Source organism: Thamnophis elegans, chromosome 2 (assembly GCF_009769535.1).
Source record: "Thamnophis elegans isolate rThaEle1 chromosome 2, rThaEle1.pri, whole genome shotgun sequence".
Classification (NCBI taxonomy): domain Eukaryota; kingdom Metazoa; phylum Chordata; class Lepidosauria; order Squamata; family Colubridae; genus Thamnophis; species Thamnophis elegans.
The window spans coordinates 143,855,569-143,875,841 of NC_045542.1; the positions used below are offsets into that span (position 1 = coordinate 143,855,569).

The 20,273-nt window shown below is 43.3% G+C and overlaps 1 protein-coding gene across 1 annotated transcript in view; it reads right to left on the bottom strand.

Moving 5' to 3' along the window:
• Nucleotides 1-20,273, bottom strand: part of LOC116504622 (laminin subunit beta-4-like) — a 106,478-nt gene that overhangs the window by 68,784 nt on the left and 17,421 nt on the right. Inside the window, exons 3-6 of the mRNA XM_032211766.1 lie at nucleotides 10,291-10,466; nucleotides 9,257-9,380; nucleotides 7,606-7,679; nucleotides 2,635-2,823 (exon numbers count right to left, since the gene is read on the bottom strand). Of these exons, the coding sequence (XP_032067657.1) occupies nucleotides 2,635-2,823; nucleotides 7,606-7,679; nucleotides 9,257-9,380; nucleotides 10,291-10,466 (563 nt within the window). The remainder of the gene's footprint in view (nucleotides 1-2,634; nucleotides 2,824-7,605; nucleotides 7,680-9,256; nucleotides 9,381-10,290; nucleotides 10,467-20,273) is intronic.

Here is a 20,273-nt window from a genome sequence, read left to right on the forward strand (position 1 = left end):
TCAGGAATCTGCCCTAAAAAAAAAAGACAATTGAGTTAAAGTGAAAATGAGCCCTTGAGAAACACAGGGGTTTTGAGATGGAGATAAAAAAAGTCTCCCATGTAAAGAATTAAGTTGGTGCTGAATAACATATTTTGATATGAAAAACCTAAGAGATTTGGTCCCAGCTGCTTTACTTAGAACTGAAGATATCAAGAGAAATTCCTTGTTATCTCTCTGGCATGTGGATAGGGAAACTATGAATGTTAGGAATATTTTTATTTTATTTTAACTTGTACTTTCTTTTAACATTGTTGATACATGGTAGTTAAACATAAAAACTTGGAGCCCAATTCTGTCAGCCTTATAGAGTCATGTATCCAAAACCTACTACAGGTAACATTTAGTGACACAAGCTACTTATGACCTGCTTTTGAAGTTATGACAGCTGTACACAAACACCCTTCAGTTGCATTCTCCTATTTATTTATTTATTTATTTATTTATTTATTTATTTATTTATTTATTTATTCATTCATTCATTCATTCATTCATTCATTCATTCATTCATTTATCAGATTTATATACTGCTTCATAGGGCTTTCAGCCCTCTCTAAGCGGTTTACAGATTTTTTAGCAAATTGAGTCAGCAACTTGCCACCACAATCTGGGTCCTCATTTCACCCACCTCAGAAGGATGGAAGGCTGAGTCGACCTTGAGCCGGTGAGATTTGAACCGCTGAACTGCAGATCACAGTCAGCTGAAGTGGCCTGCAGTACTACACCCTAACCACTGCGCCACCTCGGCTCTTCCATTTTGGATGCTTGGCAACTTTTATGGCAGTTTGCAGCATCCCATAATCATAATTTTTGATGGGTTTTGCTGGTTTCCAGAATTCACTTTTGGTTGCATCAAAACCAATAAAGTAGAAGATTAATTTTCATTGATAAAGTAGATTAATTTAATTACCATTGCATCAGAGGTGAGTTCTGCTTCTTTTACTGCCGGTTCATGCAGGGACGCGCTTTGGGGGCGCATGCACAGTAGGCAAGAAAAATACTTCTGTGTATGCACAGAAGCAAAAAACCGATAGAACCGGTTCAGGGGCTTGGCCGGCCAAGTTACTACCTATTCGGCTGAACCGGTCTGAACCGGTAGGAACTGATATCTGCATTGTATTCTCTTAACGACTGTCACAAATATATTGTAAAATTAAGGCTGGTCAGATGGTGACTCGCTTAATGATGCAATGTTCTAGGCTCAATTATAGTGGTAAACCAAGGACCATTTGCACCTGTCAGATCTGCTCTGATCTTTCTATCCTCCCCTTCCTAAGTGAGGAGCAAGAAAAATGTGACTTTCTGGCTTAGCTGTAATCTATACAAGTAGTCCTTGATTTACAACAAATGAAGCAAACAAAACGTTACAAAAGTTATGACATTGATGTAGTTACTTACCAAACACATCTAAATTATATTAGAGTAACCAAAATATCTTTACAATCCACAAGGCCTTTGAGCACCCCTAATGTTTGGAAACTGAAAATCGAAAAATTTGACACGCCCTAAACAATTCATTTAATGATCGTTTAAAGCTACAAAAGCACTAAAAATGGCTTTCACGCTTACAATCGTTGCAGCATCCTTGTGATCACATGACCAAAATTCAGATGCTTGGCAACTGACTCATACTTAATGACGGTTGCAAGGTCCCAGGGTCGTGTGACCACTTTTTGTGAACTTCTGACAAGGCAAAGTCAACGGGGAAGCCAGATTCACTCAACAACTGTGTTATTAACAATTTCAGTGATTCATTGTTAAGAAAGATGGTAAAATGGGGCAAAACTCACTTAACAAATCCCTCACTTAGCAACAGAAATTTTGGATTCTGTTGGGGGGTCGTAAGTCAAGGACTGCCTGTGTAAGGACCTAACAAGGGGTTCTCACAACCCAAATGAAACTAACCAATTCCTTTCAGAGTCATAATCCCAATTTAAGTTCTGTATTCCCATGGCTACTGTTTGATACAATTTTAAGACTAGAGTAGACCATAGAACTCTTCTAGTTAGCCCAAAAAAATTCGCCTCAAAAAAGCTAAGAAGACTTTACTGCTTTCCAAATACATTTCAACAATTGTGGCTGTCTTACTCAGAACTTGAGATTTTACATTCCTTTCTGCTGTTTAAAAATTAATTTGAATGTCACGTTGATCTTTCTATTCAACGAACACAGTAAACTGGACTACAATGAATGAGGCCATTACTCTTTGTTCACTCTGTATTATCCACTCTGAGAGGCAGCCGCCTTAAAAAACCTTCACACTCCTTACCTAAATTAAATCTAGGATATCTTGCCTGCAAATTACGTTTGCGATCAGATTGTAGCCCATTCTCAGAGCCAAGTATCTATTTGTACTCTAGTTCCATTAATCCTAGTCCAGAAAGACAAACTGAGCTATGAATGACCTTGTGTTGCTAGAGTTGCATAGAAAAAAGTGGTGAATTTGGGGAAGGGGTTTAAACCTGCTCAAGTAGATAAAGACTGACTGCTTATCTTCCCCATGTTGTTCATATAATTACAGAGATACAATTCTCTGGTCTTCCAAGTGACATTGCCAATTGCATTTCATTCTGACTTCCATACAATAGCACTGACTTCACCATAGCTGGAGGGCTCAATCTCAGAGTATCGCTCGTCGCACATTGCTTGATTGACATGCGTTGGGATCTGAGTGGGAACAGCTGGGAAGAGCTTGGAGCAATTGAAGGCAAAGTAACGGTAAACTTTCCAGCTTTGCCCAAAATCTGATGAACGCTCAATGAGCATTGCTGCTGGACGGAAAGTCTGAAAGAGAAAGAAGAGAGGAGTTAACCGGAAAATATTTGTCGTTACTGTAGCTAACTTCCCTGTATATCATTAAAGATGATCTCTACCTTAAAATGTCCAAAACATACATGAATAGCAAAGCAAGTCAGAGAACAAAGAGACTGGCTTTTCTAGATGCAAGTTTGATTTTTACTTGCCCCCCCCTTTAGACCTTCTGTATATTTCATTCATTCATTCATTCATTCATTCATTCATTCATTCATTCATTCATTCAACAGCAGTGACGTGCGGTGAGGTTTATGGTTGGTGAGGCAAGCGGGCAAAAGTCGCCCTATGGCGGACACAGCGCCAGGGCTTTTGGACGTCAAAAAGCCCCGGGGCTGTGTCCACCATAGAGGCTTTTGGACGCCCCGGCGCTGTGTCCGCCATAGAGGAAAAACTTCCTTAGACCAATGGAAGACTTTAAAAGCAGAGAGGACCTATGGAAAACTTCAAAGAATCAATACTGGATGGAACCAAAGCCACCCTGCCGCCCCGGCGCTAGAGGCAAAAGCCGCCCTGCCGCTACACACACACAAATTACTTACAGTAATACAATTACTTACAAATTACATTAATTTTGAATTCCTCCCCCTCCCTCCAACCCACATACCTTTTCCAGCTGTTTCACAGAGGATTTCAACTCTGCTCTTGTCTGCCATGATGAAAATGTGAAAATGTAAAAGGAAAAAGGCAAGAGCTGCTGAGGTCAGGCTGGGTTAGCTGCTGCCAGAGTCCCCAATGGATGACTCTGCTTAACTGTTTAAAAAAGTGTCCTCTACAGGAGGAGGCGAGAGAACCAAGTGCCTCATCTACATAAGGAATTCTTTGGCTTTTAACCCTTGCTTAACTCTGCTCGAGTAATCATAAAGATAGACTAAATGAGGCACGTGGTTCTCCCGCCTCCTCCTCTAGAGGGCACTTTTTAGAGGCTTTTTTAAACAGTTAAGCACTAAGCAGAGTCATCCACTGTGACTCTGGCAGCAACTACCTCAGCCTTTTTCCTTTTAATTTTTTTTTCTTTTCATGATGACAGTGATGAGGCCCTGCCGCCCCTGCCTCCCCTGACTGCAGGTCACTGTTCAACAGGGAACAAAAGAGACTGGCTTTTCTAGTTGCAAGTTTGATTTTCATTCGCTTCCCTCCGCCCCAGACCCTCTGTATATTTTATTCATTCATTCAATTTCCATATAATACAGTACATTTCCATTATATTATGGGAGAGTTTCCATGACTTGCTCAAAATGTAATACATTTTTATTTTACCAGCACTTTTCATACATATTTCCACTTGTGGAATACCTACAGGACCTGTCCCAGAGGGTTGAGTGTCCATTTGTCTTAACACCTTTTTGAGTCAGATGCTACAGTGATTCAGGGAGTTCCAATAAATAGAAGGAAAGGGCCTCTCGTGTTTTACTGCACCCCCATCAGTGTTTGACTGATGACTAGATCCATCTAGCTCTCTGATACAGGATGCATATCCTCCTACAGGCCCAGATCTGCTTGGGGGATCAACTTATGGAGGTTTCTGCCACATCCAGAGAAATCCACCAATTGCTGCACCTAACATGCCCTGCAATGAATTGTTAGGATAGTTTCATTCACTGGCCTCATTACAAAGCACTGCTGAGATCAGTCATAGGAAAAGAGCACAGTTACAGTATGTCAACGTCATTTGCGCTACTCATGGACTAGAACCATGATGGTAAACCTATGGCACGTGAGCCAGAGGTGGCATGCAGCACCCTCTCGGTGGGCACACAAGTTATCGCCCCAGTTCAGCTCTGCGCCACATGCGCTCGCGCATCCTGCCAGCCAGCTGGTCTATGGGTCTCTGCCGCACATTCGCCGTGTGTATGTGTTTGTGAGGCACATGAGGAGGGGACGTGCGCATGCATGGGGGGACATGGCATGTGCGAGAGGGCATACATGGGAGCGCATGCGGGGGGCGCTTTGGGCACTCGGTCCAGAAAAGGTTAGCCATCACTGGACTAGAGGATCCCATAGTAAGCTGGTTCTTCACATGTGTACTACAGGCAGCTTATTTTGAGGCTGAGAGTCTCTGGAATGCAAATCCCAGCAATCCAAGACAGCACAGCGACTGACTTGAAATTATAGAGCTGTGGTCCAACAAATGAAAACATTAGGGTCCAGAGCAGTGGTGGGTTTCAAAATTTTTAGAACCTATTCTGTAGGTGTCGCCTGTTTTGTGGGAGTGGCTTGGCGGTCGTGTGACTGGGTGGGCATGGCAAACTTGGAAAATGTGGTGAGACTCACTTAACAACGCTCTTGCTTAGCAACCAAAATTTTGGGCTCAATTATGGTCATAAGCTCCCCTCCTTCCTGCTCTTTGAGAAGAGCTCCGTTTTCAAGCTGCTTGTGAAAGAGGAGGAAGGGGGCAGGGAGAGGTTTTTCAGGAGCCCAGAGCAGCGCTGAAGCCAGGGAAGGGAGCGTTCTGGTGCTGGGCCTCCAGAAGAACAGATACTAGGAGGCACACTAAATTTCACCAACCGGTACGCCCGTACTGGTGCGTACCGGCTGAAACCCACCCCTGGTCCAGAGGTATTTTACAAGAAGAGTCCTCAACTCCTCTGCTCATAATAAAATTTCGTATACCATCAGGCTTGAAATTTTATGCCTGGATAACCTTGAACTACACCGTTTACATTCAGACCTGAGCTTAGTGCAAAAGATAATCTACCATAACGTCCTACCAGTTAATGACTACTTTTACTTCAACTGCAATAACGCAAGGGCTATCAATAGATACAAACTAAATGTTCGAATCTTGATTGCAGGAAAAATGATTTCAGCAATAGAATAGTAAATAGATAGACCCTACCTGATCCTGTTGTTAGTTCCTCTAACCCCCATACCTTTTACCTTAAGCTGTCTACCGTGGACCTTACGCCTTTCTTAAGAGGTCCCTAAAGGGGCGTGACTAAGCGCACCAGCGTGCCTACCGTCCCTGTCCTACTGTCCCATTTATACGTACTCTTTTTATGTGTTTATGGCTATGTTTTGCTTATTTTATCCATTTATTTGTGCCACTTTTTCATGTGTTTTTCATACTTCTTTCCTTGTACTTGTTGACAAATAAAATAAAATAAATCTGAGAAGAATCAAGTTGATTCTAGAGATAAAGAACATCCATATACCCTTCAAAAGAGATAATCAAAAGCTAAAAGGAAGTATGAAAGCCACCTAGAATCACCTTGTAGAAGAGCCGGGCGGCATAGAAATTTAATAGATACATTTTTAAAAAGACCAAAACACCGCCTCACCGGTAATCAACACCTAGATAAGCAGAGATTAACACCAAGATTAATACAAGACCAACAATCAAGGAGCAAAAAAATACTCCAATTAAGGAACTACCAAATGAGAAAAGTGATCAAATCATAAACCACAGCTTAATCAAGGAATCACCAAGAATAGCAATAGCAATAGCAATAGCAGTTAGACCTATATACCGCTTCATAGGGCTTTCAGCCCTCTCTAAGCGGTTTACAGAGTCAGCATATTGCCCCCAACAACAATCCGGGTCCTGATTTTACCCCCCTCGGAAGGATGGAAGGCTGAGTCAACCCTGAGCCGGTGAGATTTGAACAGCCGAACTGCAGAACTGCAGTCAGCTGAAGTAGCCTGCAGTGCTGCATTTAACCACTGCGCCACCTCTTACTCCCACTAACACTCCTGGGACAAGCCACTTGTATATAAAGAGAGTAAACCCCACACTCTTCTAGCACTGATGATGTTACCTAGTTGGATAATGAAACATCTAATAAGAAAACAATCAAGCTCAGAGACCACCAAGGACCCCATGGATCAAGTGGGGGAGGGGGGAAGACCACTATAGTTTTTGTGAGTAAAACATTGGGAAGAATTTTATTCAACCAAGGAAGGAAGTAGTGAGGACACGGATGCAGAGTAGGCAAAGATGCTTTGTGGTGCACTTCATGATACACTCAGCCTAGATTAAAAACAGAAATTCCTGCCGTGCTGGGTAACATTTAAGTGCCAACTTAAAGCTTAAATATATTATTATATTAACATCTATGAGTTTCACAAATGCAAATAGCCACTGGGAATGGATGCGTGGAATAATAATCAAGTGCGCAGCAGGCAGGAAGATCTTTAAACTCTTTAAACTCTGCTCGTTGGGGTTTTTATGAAAATTACTTTTCTAAAAAGAGAGGAAATCTTCCATTGGCACAAACTTAAATTGGACCAGAAACCTAACTATTTGCAGAAAAGCACATTAATTTACACTCTCATTTTTTAAAAGAAACATCAAAAAATACAACTATGCAATGCTTTCATCAGATACTTTTTCTGATGAAGGCAAAACATCTAATATCCTCTCTATTGCATCTGCCGATTCATAGATCCTCAGTAAAGGTAAAGGTTCCCCTCACACATATGTGCTAGTCATTCCCGACTCTAGGGGGCGGTGCTCATCTCCATTTCTAAGCCGAAGAGCCAGCGCTCTCCGTGGTCACGTGGCCAGCATGACTAAATGCCAAAGGTGCACAGAACACTATTACCTTCCCACCAAAGGTGATTCCTATTTTTTCTACTTGCATTTTTATGTGCTTTCGAACTCCTAGGTCAGAAGAAACAGGGACAAGTAATGGGAGCGCACTCCATTATGCGGTGCTAGGAATTCGAACCGCTGAACTGTTGACCTTTCTGATCAACAGGCTCAGTGTCTTAGCTACTGAACCATTGTGTCCTTCTAGATCCTCAGTACAGTACCTTAAATTTCATTATGAGATGGGTAAAGTGAAATTCAGCTTCCAGGTCCAATCGAATGCTGACCTGCTCTACACCTGGAGAGGGACAAAAGACAAAAATTAGGCCTTTCTCAAGAACTCTGCTCAAGTAGCCTTGATACCTTGTAATACTCAAGAAAGCAGGGACTTGCTATCTAGCACCACCAACCCTTTTTCTAACTCCCCTCCATTCATTAGCCTTCGTCAACTGATGGGTGAGTGGGTGCAGTCGGAAGTCTAATCTGTCAGGGCAGCTTCCCACGTGACTGAGAACCTCCATCATTCAGGATTGTGTAGCATGGAGATTCCAAGAATCAGGTTCTCTTCAGCAAACATGCGTCTTCTAACCCAAAGAGGACAACACAGCAGAATGACAAGAATGCAGCAAAAAAGCTGAATTTAGATAACATATCTCCAGTCACCTATGGAGAAAAAAAAAATCCTCCATAAAGTCTTGAGATAGCTCTCATCATACAGCACATTCTCAAAGTGTTTGAGATACAAAGGATGTTGCCACAAAGCATCATTCTCAATTCCTACTTGTATGCTGTGATTTAATGTCAGATTTGCTCCTGAGGATCTGGAAAAAATAGTCTCATAAAGCTGCAGATACTTTATTTTTCCTACTATTCTGCTCTATTTTCTGCAAATGCGAATGCTGCTTACCTGTGTGTAGGCAGGAGCCAGGAGGAGTCAGTTCTGTGGATCCACACATGCCCCCCACCCCCGCCGGCTGCAATCCAGGCCCCACCTGGTCAACCGGGCGGCCGACAGGGAAAGCGGCGAGCAAGCAAGCGGGCAGACAGGAGGGACCGGTCTGGCCTCCAACGCTCTGTCCCACAGGGACTCACTTCCCTGCCTCCTTCCTCCGAGAGCCGCAGGTAGCAGGAAAAACGAGAAACTTTGGGGGTTCTGTGGGTGTGGCTAGGTGGGGGCATGTGACTGAGTGGGTGTAGGCATGAGTGATGTCAAGTTGGCCACGCCCACTCAGTCACATTCCCCCACCTAGCCACACTCACAGAACCAGTAGTAAAAAAATTTGAAACCCACCCCTGATAGGTTAGGTGAAGAGAGAGAGAGAACAATTGGCTCACAATGTTCTCACTGTTGAAATTGAACTTGACCTGTTCCTAGTTCAACTTCTTAACTATGGCATCACATTGACTCCTAAAAGTAAAGCTCCCTGTAGTTCCAGTTTAGCCAATGGTGATTGTTATTGGTAATTGTAATTCCACAGTATTTGGAACAGAGACTCCATTTGGTGTAGTAGTTGAGGCATCAGTCTAGAAACGTGGAAACTGTGAGTTCTAGTCTCACCTGAGGGACAAAGCCAGCTGATGATCTTGGACCAAGCATTCTGTCTTGCACAATCTTTTTCAGTTCATGAAAGATACAATATGACTATCACATCTGGACTTCAAAAGTCTGAGAGACCACTAGGTGGCAGCAAATATAGTGGTGCTGATACAGAGGTCAGCTGTGGTCAGCCAAGATCTGGCAACACTAATGATGAAAAATGTCTTGTTGGAGGCCAACAAGATCTGGAGATATGTAATTTTGGGGAGTTGCTGGACATCTGGAACCAATGAAGATGAAACATTGGCTTCCAAAACTTCCAAATTAGTTATTCTTACCATTCTCAGACTGCCACCAGGTCTGTTCACCATTCTGGCCAGTAAGGTAGATGACATTCTCAATGTGGTGGCTCTCACGGAAAGAGGCTGAGCGAGAGTCACAAATGAAGCATTTCTCAGAGTCCTGTCAAAAGAATCATTCTGGTTTAAATATACAGAAGCATTGCACGTACCTTCAATGACCTTCATCATGGTGTGTGTGACCAGCATCTCTAGTCCAGGGGTTTCCAAACTTGGTAACTTGAAGACTTGTGGACTTCAATTCCCAGAATTCCCAGAAGCCCACATGAGTTTACAAGTTCTCAACTAGGGTTTTGAGTATTTTGAGTATTTGAAAATTTATTTATAGGCCACCCTTTTCCCTGAGGGGACTCAGGGCGGCTCACAACTCATGGGGAGGGGGATACAAACAATAGTACATAAAAGCAATACATAATTAAAAATAAAGCACAACATTCATACCATTCGGGTAGGGGTGAGTTACATTCTTTAACCCCAGGCCTGACGGGATAGCCAGGTTTTAAGGGCTGTGCGGAAGGTCTGGAGGGTGGTGAGGGTACGAATCTCCACGGGGAGATCGTTCCAAAGGGTCGGAGCTACTACCGAGAAGGCTCTCCTCCGCGTAGTTGCCAGTCGACACTGACTGGCAGATGGAACTCAGAGGAGGCCTAATCTATGAGATCTAATGGGTCGCGAGGAGGTAATTGGCAGAAGGCGGTCTCTCAAGTATCCAGATCCACTACCATGAAGGGCTTTATGGGTGGTAAGTAGCACCTTGAAGCGCACCCGGAGATCGACAGGTAGCCAGCGCAGCTCGCGGAGGATAGGTGTTATGTGGGTGTACCGAGGTGCACCCACGATCGCTCGCGCGGCTGCATTCTGGACTAGCTGAAGTCGCCGAATGCTCCTCAAGGGCAGCCCCATGTAGAGCACGTTGCAGTATTCCAGCCTAGAGATCACAAAGGCACGAGTGACTGTTGTGAGAGCCTCCCGGTTCAGGTAGGGTCGCAACTGGTGCACCAGTTCAGGGTTACCTGAAGATGGCTAACAATGCAATATTCCTGAGGCTCTTCCAGGCCACATGTTGATGTAGTGCTCAGGTTTTGGGCCCTCCCAATGAGCAGGTTTCCTGTGGCGGGGTAACAGCTTCCTTCCAAACAACCATGGTATAAGTCAGGCTCTTCTGTGCCCTGAATGTCAGCTATCTGGCCTGGTTAAAGAAACAACAGAACAGCCTCACCCAGTCTGTTTTTTTTTAATGAAATATCTTGGCATTGGGAAAAAAACATCATCCCTTCCAAAAAGACCAGAACACCATGTCCCCTCCCCACAAAGAAACCTATTCATGATTAATAACAGTGTCAACTGTAAATGACTCCAACCTGGTACATCCAAGCCAAAAAAAAATCTCAAAAAGCGGAGATGAAAAGGTAACTCTTGTTCCAGAAGGAAGATATAAAGGCTAGGTTTGCATGTGACAGAAGCCCAGTTACTCACAAGGTACTACATCACTAATACAGGTAATCCTTGACGTACGGCCTCAATTAAGCCCAAAACTTCTACTGCTAAGCGAGACAGTTGTAAAGTGAGCTTTGCCCCATTTTATGACCTTTCTTGCCACAGTTGTTAAGTGAATCACTGCAGTTGCTAAATCGATAAGATGGTTGTTAAATGAATCTAAGTGAATCCTTGACTTTGCTTGTCAGAAAGTCACAAAAGGGGATCAAATGACCCCGGGACCAGAGGTGGTATTCAGCAGGTTCTGACCAGTCCTGGAGAACCGGTAGCAGAAATTTTGAGTAGTTCAGAGAACGGGTAAATACCACCTCTGACTGGCCCCGCCCCCATCTATTCTCAGCCTCCCGAGTCCCAGCTGTTCGGGAGGAAAGGGGGATTTTACGGTATCCTTCCCCTGCCATGCCCACCAAGCCATGCCCACCAAGCCATGCCATGCCCACTAAGCCATGCCCACAGAGCTGGTAGTAAAAAAAAATTGAATCCCACCACTGCCCGGGACACTACAACCGCCATAAATAAGGACCAGTTGCCAAGCATCTGAATTTTGATCACGTGACCATGAGGATGCTGCAATGATCGTAAGTCTAAAAAATGGTCACAAGTCACTTTTTTTCTGCGCCGTTTGTAACTTTGAACAGTCACTAAACGAATGGTCATAAGTCGAGAACTACCTGTACTCACAAGAATTTTAATAGATTGCAAATACACCATATTTAGCTCCTGCTTAGCTCTTTCTGCCAGAGATCAGCCTTCTTATTCCCCCAACCCCACCCCAAAGTCAATAAACAGAAACCAAGCATAAACCATGATTTCTTATTCTGGCGTATTAAGGGTTCCCATATCCCAATTAGTCCATCCCAATAATTTTAACCAATATTTAAGCTTCCGGGTTTCTTTAGCTATTGCTATTTGTTAGACTGGCCAGCTAGGAACAATTGCTCCAGAAAAATTATTCATTCTGTCTTGCTATGAAATACAAATGCATTGTTGTAAAATCCTACAACTATATGCCAGTTCGACATGCGAGTTTCCATTAGGTATCAGTGGAAGGAAGCAGATGATGGATGAAGTAGCCTGCTGGTTCTGGGGCTGACTCACAGTAAAAATGCCTTTTAGTTCTAGAGGGAATAGAATGAAAAAAATAAAATCTTATTTTGTATTCCCTTACCGAAGGAAAAGCTAATAACTGTGATTTTTTTTCTCTACACACACTAATGATCTACTATGCACATACGGAAGATTAAAATAGTAAACAAACCCACATCTGGGAATGCTAATTTCCCCAGCCACTCATCTGCAAATGATGGTTTCTGCCAGGGGAGGAGTTCAGGCTACAAGGGGAACCCAGAGGCTTACTCGTTCTCTGGGGATCCTTTCCCCACGTACGGTGTGTTTTGGCAGTGAATTTTGATCATGCCTCTTGAAATCTAATGTCCATAATCAAATTGCATAATTAGAATCCTAAGAAGAACCAACTGGGAGTTGAGTAGGAGACAGAATACTTCACTGAGGACCACATGATCTCTTTATCACAAAGGTGCTTTTTTCAAAAGGCAGCTAGACTTTTTCTTGTTCCCCCCCCCCCTTGGAGACGTTTCACTTCTCGTCCAAGAAGCTTTTTCGGTTCTGACTCCTCACCTTCCCTGGTTGCCCAGTTTTGTGCCATCCATTATGCCATCAATCCTGCCTACGATTAAAAAGTACAGGTAGTCCTCAACTTGCAACTATTTAATTAGCGACTGTTCAAAGTGGCAAGAAAAAGTAACTTACAGTATGACCGGTGCTTACGCTTATGATGTACCGTATTTTTCAGAGTATGAGACGCATCTTTTTCCCACAAAAAACATGGTGGAAATCCGGAAGTGTCTTATACACGGAATACAGCATCTATGGCCTATGAAACCCCGCCCCCATTGCAAAAATGGATGTGCATAGCCTTTAGGAGGCTTGTAGAGTGCTCCTGGGGGCTGGGGAGGGCAAAAATGAACAAGAAACACCCCATTTTTGCTCGTTTTTGGCCTCCCCAGCCCCCAGGAGCACTCTACAAGCCTCTCAAAGTCTCTGCATGCCCTTTTTTGGTGAAAAAAAAATGAAATGGCCCATTTTGCAAATAACGGGTGGTTTTCTGCTCGTTTTTCCCACCCCCCAGGCCCAGAAGCACTCTACAAGCCTCCCAAAAGCTCTGAATGCCTTTTTTTTGGGGGGGGGGGCAAAAAACAAAATGTGCAGAGGGTTTGGGAGGCCTGCAGAGTGCTTCTGGGGCTGGGGGGTATGGTTGCAACAGGGCCCGGCGTCCTCCACATGAATGCATGCGGCGCGCGCCAATAGCATGCGCACGCATCTTACCCTCCACAAGCCTTTGCGATGCTCCAGCTGCTCGGCGGACCATTGCCCAGGCGCTGTAAGTGCCATGTGCATGCATGGAAGCGCCGAAGGCTTTAAAGGACAGGTAAGGAGTGCGGGCAGGTGGGTGGGCCTCCGGAGCACTGTATCAGAACAGTAACCAATGCTCCGGGCAGGCTCCAGTACGCCCGTACTGGGGCGTACCGCCTGCAACCCACCACAGCAGTGGCCCATAATTGACTAGAACTCGACATTGTAGGGCGTATTCTTCCAATTTACAGCAATGATTCTGAGTATATTTACTAATGAAATTTTCACTGCATCCCCAGATTTACTTTCCAGAAAATAGAACTAGGCCCTTGCTTCCCTCCCCTTCCTTCCTTTAGCATTTTGGGCAGATATAGGCATATCCTCCCCTTCTGATCCCTGATCATCCTCCTCTGCTGTCATTTTTCTGTTGTCTTCCTTGAGCACCAGATTCATGTCAGTGATTTCTGAGAGCTGTTCAATAAGGCTAGATGCTCTCAGCTGGTAATACAACGTATGCTTTAATTCTATAGAATCAGTACATGGAAGGGTTGAATCTTGGAGATGATGTAGACTACCCCCCTTGCTGTGCAGCAATCTACTGGTACAGTACCCCTCACCAATGACTGTCCTTCCTCTCTTCAAGCATCTCCATTTTCCAGGCCCCAAATCAAGAAAGACACGTGGCGATTCTTTCAAGCCAAGTTCTTTATCGTTTCACACCTATAGGCAAAATCTTGCTACTATCTGCATCTATCATATACTCTGTGAACTATTAGGGAGAGGCTTTCTTCACCCTCTTCTTCTCACACATAACATCTGGACCGCGTTGCCTCTTGCTTGTTTGGAATGCATCTCCTGGTGAATCCAGCTCCTCACTGCATTCCATCCGAAGAGCCGTGGTGGCGCAGTCGTTAGAATGCAGTACTGCAGGCTACTTCTGCTGACTGCCAGCTGCCTGCAATTTGGCAGTTCGAATCTCACCAGGTTCATGATTGACTCAGCCGTCTATCCTTTCGAATTCAGTAAAATGAGGACCCAGAGTGTTGGGGGCAATAGGCTGACAGTGAAAACCACAGAGAAGATTCTAAAGCACTGTGAAGTGGTATATAAGTCTAAGGTCTATTGCTATCACATCACTGGAGGATGATCACCACCTATTAGGGAAGTCTGTTTCACTACTGATCAAAAACTACTTTCTTCAAAGTTAGATCTATTTTTTTTCCCTGCCTTCTACAGCAACACCAACAATTCTTCCTCATCTTGTACATGATAGCCTTTCCGATATTCGGAGATGGCTATCATAACTCTGAGTGGTTCTTTGACCACTGTTTGAATTTCTGATTGAAGAACTACTGGCGTAAGTTGGGCTGTGCATCAAAGGACTGAGAGAACCATATTCATATGGGGAGCTGCAGCAGGTTAAAGACAGAAGGAATTAGAATTATTCTTCAAATGATGTCTATTCAATCCCCCAACGAATTAAGTTAAAAAGAACACACTGGTGTATAAAGGTCATGGCTTTCACTGTCTATACTCTAAGACTCAATCCATGAGAAATAAGATGAAGCTGAACTCTTAAAAAATGGAAGGAAACATGCCTTGTTTGATTGAAATATCACAATTGGACTTCAAAAATAGTGACTTTTAATCAACATGGAGCTAAGATTCCAGGCCAGAAGAATATGATGGAACTCGTTGATTCAAACTCCCAAAGGTATTGGGCTTAAATAAATGGAATGAATTAAAAATGGAACAGTGTGGGAGATACCAACACGTCTAGATAAAAACTTAGTGAAGTTCTGAAGACAAAACAAAAATCAGAATGTTGAAAAAGAGATACGTCAGCAAGAAAGAATACATTTTAGTAGGGTACAGTGGTAAAGATGGTATTGAGAAAGGCTACAACTCAGAATATGCTGAGTTTAATGAAGAATTCTTTAAATGTATTAAATGAAAAGATTCAGTTTACCAACTGATGTATGAAGACGATAAAATCTTAATAGTTAACAGAGAAAAAGCAAAGCAATTCCTATTTGCTTGCGTTTTCTCCAACAAGAGCATCTCTTATTCCATCAAGCAATTGTGAACAATAGAGGGAAAAGGTAGGATAAAAACCTGAGACGAATGTAAACATCATCTGGAAATATGTACTTATTTTGGATGAATTTAAATGTCCAGGATCAGAAGAATTGCATCCCAGGACCATGATGGCGAATCTATAGCATGTGTGCCAGAGGTGGCTTGCACGCCCTCTCTGATGGCACATGAACCGTTGTCCCAGTTGAACTCTGATGCACATATGCACGCATCTCCCACCAGCCAGGCGGCCTTCAAGTCTCTGATGCACATGCACGGCAGGTGGGGGGGCATGTGGGGGTGTTGTGCATGTATGTGGGGGGCAGGGGGGGCACGCAAACTTGCGTGGGGGAGCACATGCACACTTTGGGCACTTGATTAAGAAAAGGTTAGCCATCACTGTCCTAGGATATTGAAAAACAAGAACTGGTGAATGGGACAATTTGTCCCTACTTCAACAATCAGGAAAAAAGAAATCAGGGAGAAAAAGGGGAAACCATGGAATTGTAGATTAGACAACCTCGGAAAATTCTAGAGCGAATCCTAAATGGATCTTTAAGCCCTCTGAGAACAATGTGGTAATTACCACAAATCAGCATAGACTCCTCAGAAAATCTTGCCACACTAATCTATTTTTTTTTTAACCAGGTAGTTCCAATTTATAAAATATGGGAAAGCTGTGTGCATAAGTTATCTTGATTTCAGCAAAGGATTTTGTAAAGCACTGTCAGCTTGATTAGCAAGCTAATTAAAGAATGAACTGAATGGCCTGAAAATCAGGCAGGCAGAGAGCTTATTTGAACATCTTGTTTGAGGAGTGCTCATTAGCACTTTATCAACAGTGAAGTATTGATGGAGTGTCCAAAGGTTCGCATATTTTTTAAAAAATATGTTTATTAATGGATTGAATGAGGACAGGTAGAGAATGGTTATTAAATTTTAGATAATACAAAATTGGATGGGCTAGCTAGCCCTCTGGATGCCAGAATAAAATTCAGAAAGGATCTGGATAGGTTAGAGAAAATTGCTGAAAATATAATGAAATGCTACAGAGACCAATGCCGAGTTCCTCGTTGACATGATAGAAATCACAAGCACAGTTACAGAATGGGGGCTATTTAGCTTGGTAAGAACACTTGAGAAACAGTACAATTGGAGAAGCTGATTGCAAAAGGAATATGAGTAACAGGCTTGTGAAGAAGGGAAATTTTAGGCTTCATCGGTAGAAATACCGTTTACCTAGGAAGCAATCATTCTGCTTTATTTTGAATTGATCAAATCCCACATCAAGTGCTACACCCAGGTTTAGGCACTACACTTTGAGATGGATCCAGGGAGGAGGACCCAAAGTTATGATTTGTAAAAGATGAGGAAGTAAGGAAAAGTTTTAAAGTGGTGCTCAGTTTATCTCCAAGATGTTCATATGTCAGGATCAATGCAAACTAATAAGATACTTCTGAAATGCAGAGCCTCTTGTATTTTCATCTATCTGCAACAATAAACTCCCTTTTTACGATCCTGTAATCCCTTAATTCGGAGTAAAATCAGGGTGACTGGATAAAGCTGAGTGTTCTGCTCCGGGCAATGAGGGTTCTGCTCGGGCAGCCAGTTAACTCCACGCTTAGGAATATTTTTAAAGATCAAGTTTATTGTCAGGAATCCTTAATGACAAAACTTACAGTTCAGTAATGAGGTTCTTCTGACTTTCCCTGATCTTTCCCTTCATGTAGTGTAAAAAGACATTAATTCCTCTAACCCATGCTGCTGGTACAAAGGTGCTTCTGCTAGTGCTGATGGCGATTCAGTGAGTGCGAAGCAACAAACAATTTCCCGGGCAAAATACCCACTGCCCAATCAGGGAGCCCAGATATGGTCACATGCTATGGGACTACGTTTCCCACAAGGTAATTGCATTTCCCATGAGATAGCTGCTTAAAGGAGACAGCTTCTAATTTTTAAATTAACTATACACTGTTGGGGCAGCACACTGAGCATTTACTGGCCGGATGCCCTTCTTGATGCCATGGGGAGTTTGCAACAGACATTTGTTCTTTGCATCCTAGGAGAAAAATATCTGCTGCTACATAGGATTGAACCCTCAACCTTCCAAGTGGGAGGCAAGCATCTTCACCACTAGGCCACCACACCGCTCAACTACCTATCTGCAACAATGAAAATATGAATGTTGTTCTCCAAACATAAACACAAGCTTTGGTGTAGTCTCTTCTTTACTCACTCAAGAACCTCTTTAGAATTGTAGGAAGTTAGCACCTATTCCTCTCCTAGGAAAAGGAGATATTTTAGGAAATATTAAAAGGGCAGAATATTTCCCCTAAAAGGGAGGCAGAAACTCACCTCCCCGCCTTTGTCAATGGGCCATTAAGGCCTGGGCCAGTATATTCTACATAACAATGTTCTATCTCCTTCAGACAGAGCCATAACAGGAATCCCAAAGCCCTTTCATTACATCATCCATTACATCATCACCCAGCAAGGCTCAACCAAGCTTAGGACTCAGGACAGCCTACAGAGTTGCCCCTGCATGGCCCCATGGGAGTTGGACAATCAGAATACAAGCTCAAATTCAAAAACCCAGAGAGGGCATAAAACACAGGGACTCTCAGCATCTCTTCCCTTTTTTTCTTCACTCAAGATCTTCAAGGCAGGTGATCAGTGGTGGGTTCCGGATCCCGGTGCAACTGGTATGGTGCAACGGGGCCTGGCGTCCCCCACATGCACACATGCAGCATGCGTGCACACACGTGCATGCGTCTTTATCTCCACAATGCTCCAGCTGCTCGGGGGAGCATCGCGCAGGCGCCGTATGCTCCGTGCATGTGCGCGGAAGTGCCGAAGAGATCAAATACAGGTAAGGAGCTCAGGCGGGCGGGTGGGCCCTCTGGGTGGGTACTGGAACGGTACCCGGTACTCCCAGCAGGCACCGGTACGCCTGTACCGGGACGTACCGCCTGCAACCCACCACTGCATGTGAACCTGTCCACCATTAAAACCATCTTTCCAAGCAGCCACTATTGTTTCCAGCGTCTTTCTCCCCACTTGGAACTGAATCCAGAAGGGCATTTCTTCCAACAGAACCAAGGAAAGAAAACAGATCCTTCCCCTCTTGTGACTCTGCAGCTTACTAAGAGGACCAGAAAAAGGGACTGTTACGTGTTCAAGAGTGAGACTGGCAGGCACAAAGGACTTCTGCCTTTGCAGAGGAGCCCCAACCCTGCCTCGGATCCTGTCAATTGGGAGGAGGAAACCCAAGTAGACCGGTCCCATAACATTAAGCACAAGGGTTTGATAACACATTGCTTACAATACCACTGTCAGGGTTCCAAATAACATCCAAAATTAAAGCAGAGTCCAAGGCAAAGTATTGCTCAAAGTTCCAAGTTTATTAAGTGAGCCATGTTGGCACATCTGGGAAAACCCGAATCTGAGCTTCCTGGGTTTTCCCCACCCAGTTGAAAGTTCAAGAAACTTGGTGGGATGAAACCCACAAATGGAACATACAGTTATGAGGATTTAAATTATTTAAAAGAAATAGACCAAATAAAAGAGGAGGTTGAGTTGTAATATATATAAGAAATAACTATATCTCTACAGAAATAAAGCACAATAATGATGAGAACTATCTTGAATGCATTTGGATCAATATTAAAGATTGGGGGGGGGGATGACATTGCCATAGGTCTATACTACAGGCCACCCAACCAAGGAGAGGAAGTAGATGTACTTTTTGCTAGTCAGCTAACTAAGGTATGTAGGAAGCACACCACAATAGTAATGGGGGATTTTAACTCCACTGACATCAACTAGGAAACAACCTCTGCACCAAGTGGAAGATACAACAGGTTCCTAACGAACCTAGCAGACAACTTTGTTTCCCAAAAAGTAGAGAAGGGAACAAGGGGATCGGCCATATTAGACTTAATTCTCACTAACAGAGAGGAAATGATAGAAGGTGTTGAAGCCATAGGAACCCTGCGGGCAAGTGACCATGCAATATTGGAATTCAACATTATGCAAACACAAGTAGTAGAACAAAGTCAAACTAGTGTCTTGGATTTTAAGAGAGCTAATTTCAATAAACTTAGAGAAAGCTTGGGAAGAATTCCATGGATGAGAATCCTCAAGGGAAAAACAACTCAAGAAGCTTGGGAAATTTTGAAAAATGAGATTACAAAAACTCAGTCTAGCACAATACCTATGAAGAAGAAAAATAACATCTCCCAAAAGAAACCAGCATGGCTGCATAAAGAACTCTCTGACAAATTGAAAGACAAAAAAGTTAAGTATAAAAAGTGGAAAGGGGGGGTATAACTAAGGCAGAATATCAGCAAATAGCCCGAGTCTATAAAGATGAAATAAGGAAAGCTAAGGCTCACAATGAAGAAAGAAAGGCTTGCCATAAAAGTAAAAAATAACAAAAAAGCTTCTTCCAAATGTTAAAAACAAGAAAAAGGTTAAGGAAACAATTGGTTCTTTGCTGGGAGAAAGTGGCAAGAAGGTGACAAGCAACAGGGAGAAAGCAGAACTATTTAACTCATTTTTTGCATCTGTCTTTACACAAAGGGATAAAACAGTCCGACTCCAACCTATCAAAAACAGCACCACAAAAATCAGATTAGGAACACAAATTGAAATAGGGAAGAAAATGGTAAGTAAACACTTGTCTACCTTAAATGAGTTCAAATCACCAGGACTTGACGGATTACACCCCAGGGTCCTGAAGGAACTGGCAGACGAGATCTCAGAACCACTGAATTATATCTTTCAGAGATGCTGGAGCACCAGGGAACTACCAGAGGACTGGAAAAGAGCTGATGTGGTTCCCATCTTCAAAAAAGGGAAAAAAACAGATCCAGGAAACTATAGACCTATCAGCCTGACCTCAATACCAGGAAAGATTCTGGAAAAGATAATCAAGCAACGAATTAGCGAACACCTAGAAGTAAACAAAGTAATAGCCAAAAGCCAACATGGGTTTGTCAAAAACAGATCATGCCAGACTAATCTTATTGCATTCTTTGACAAAGTGACA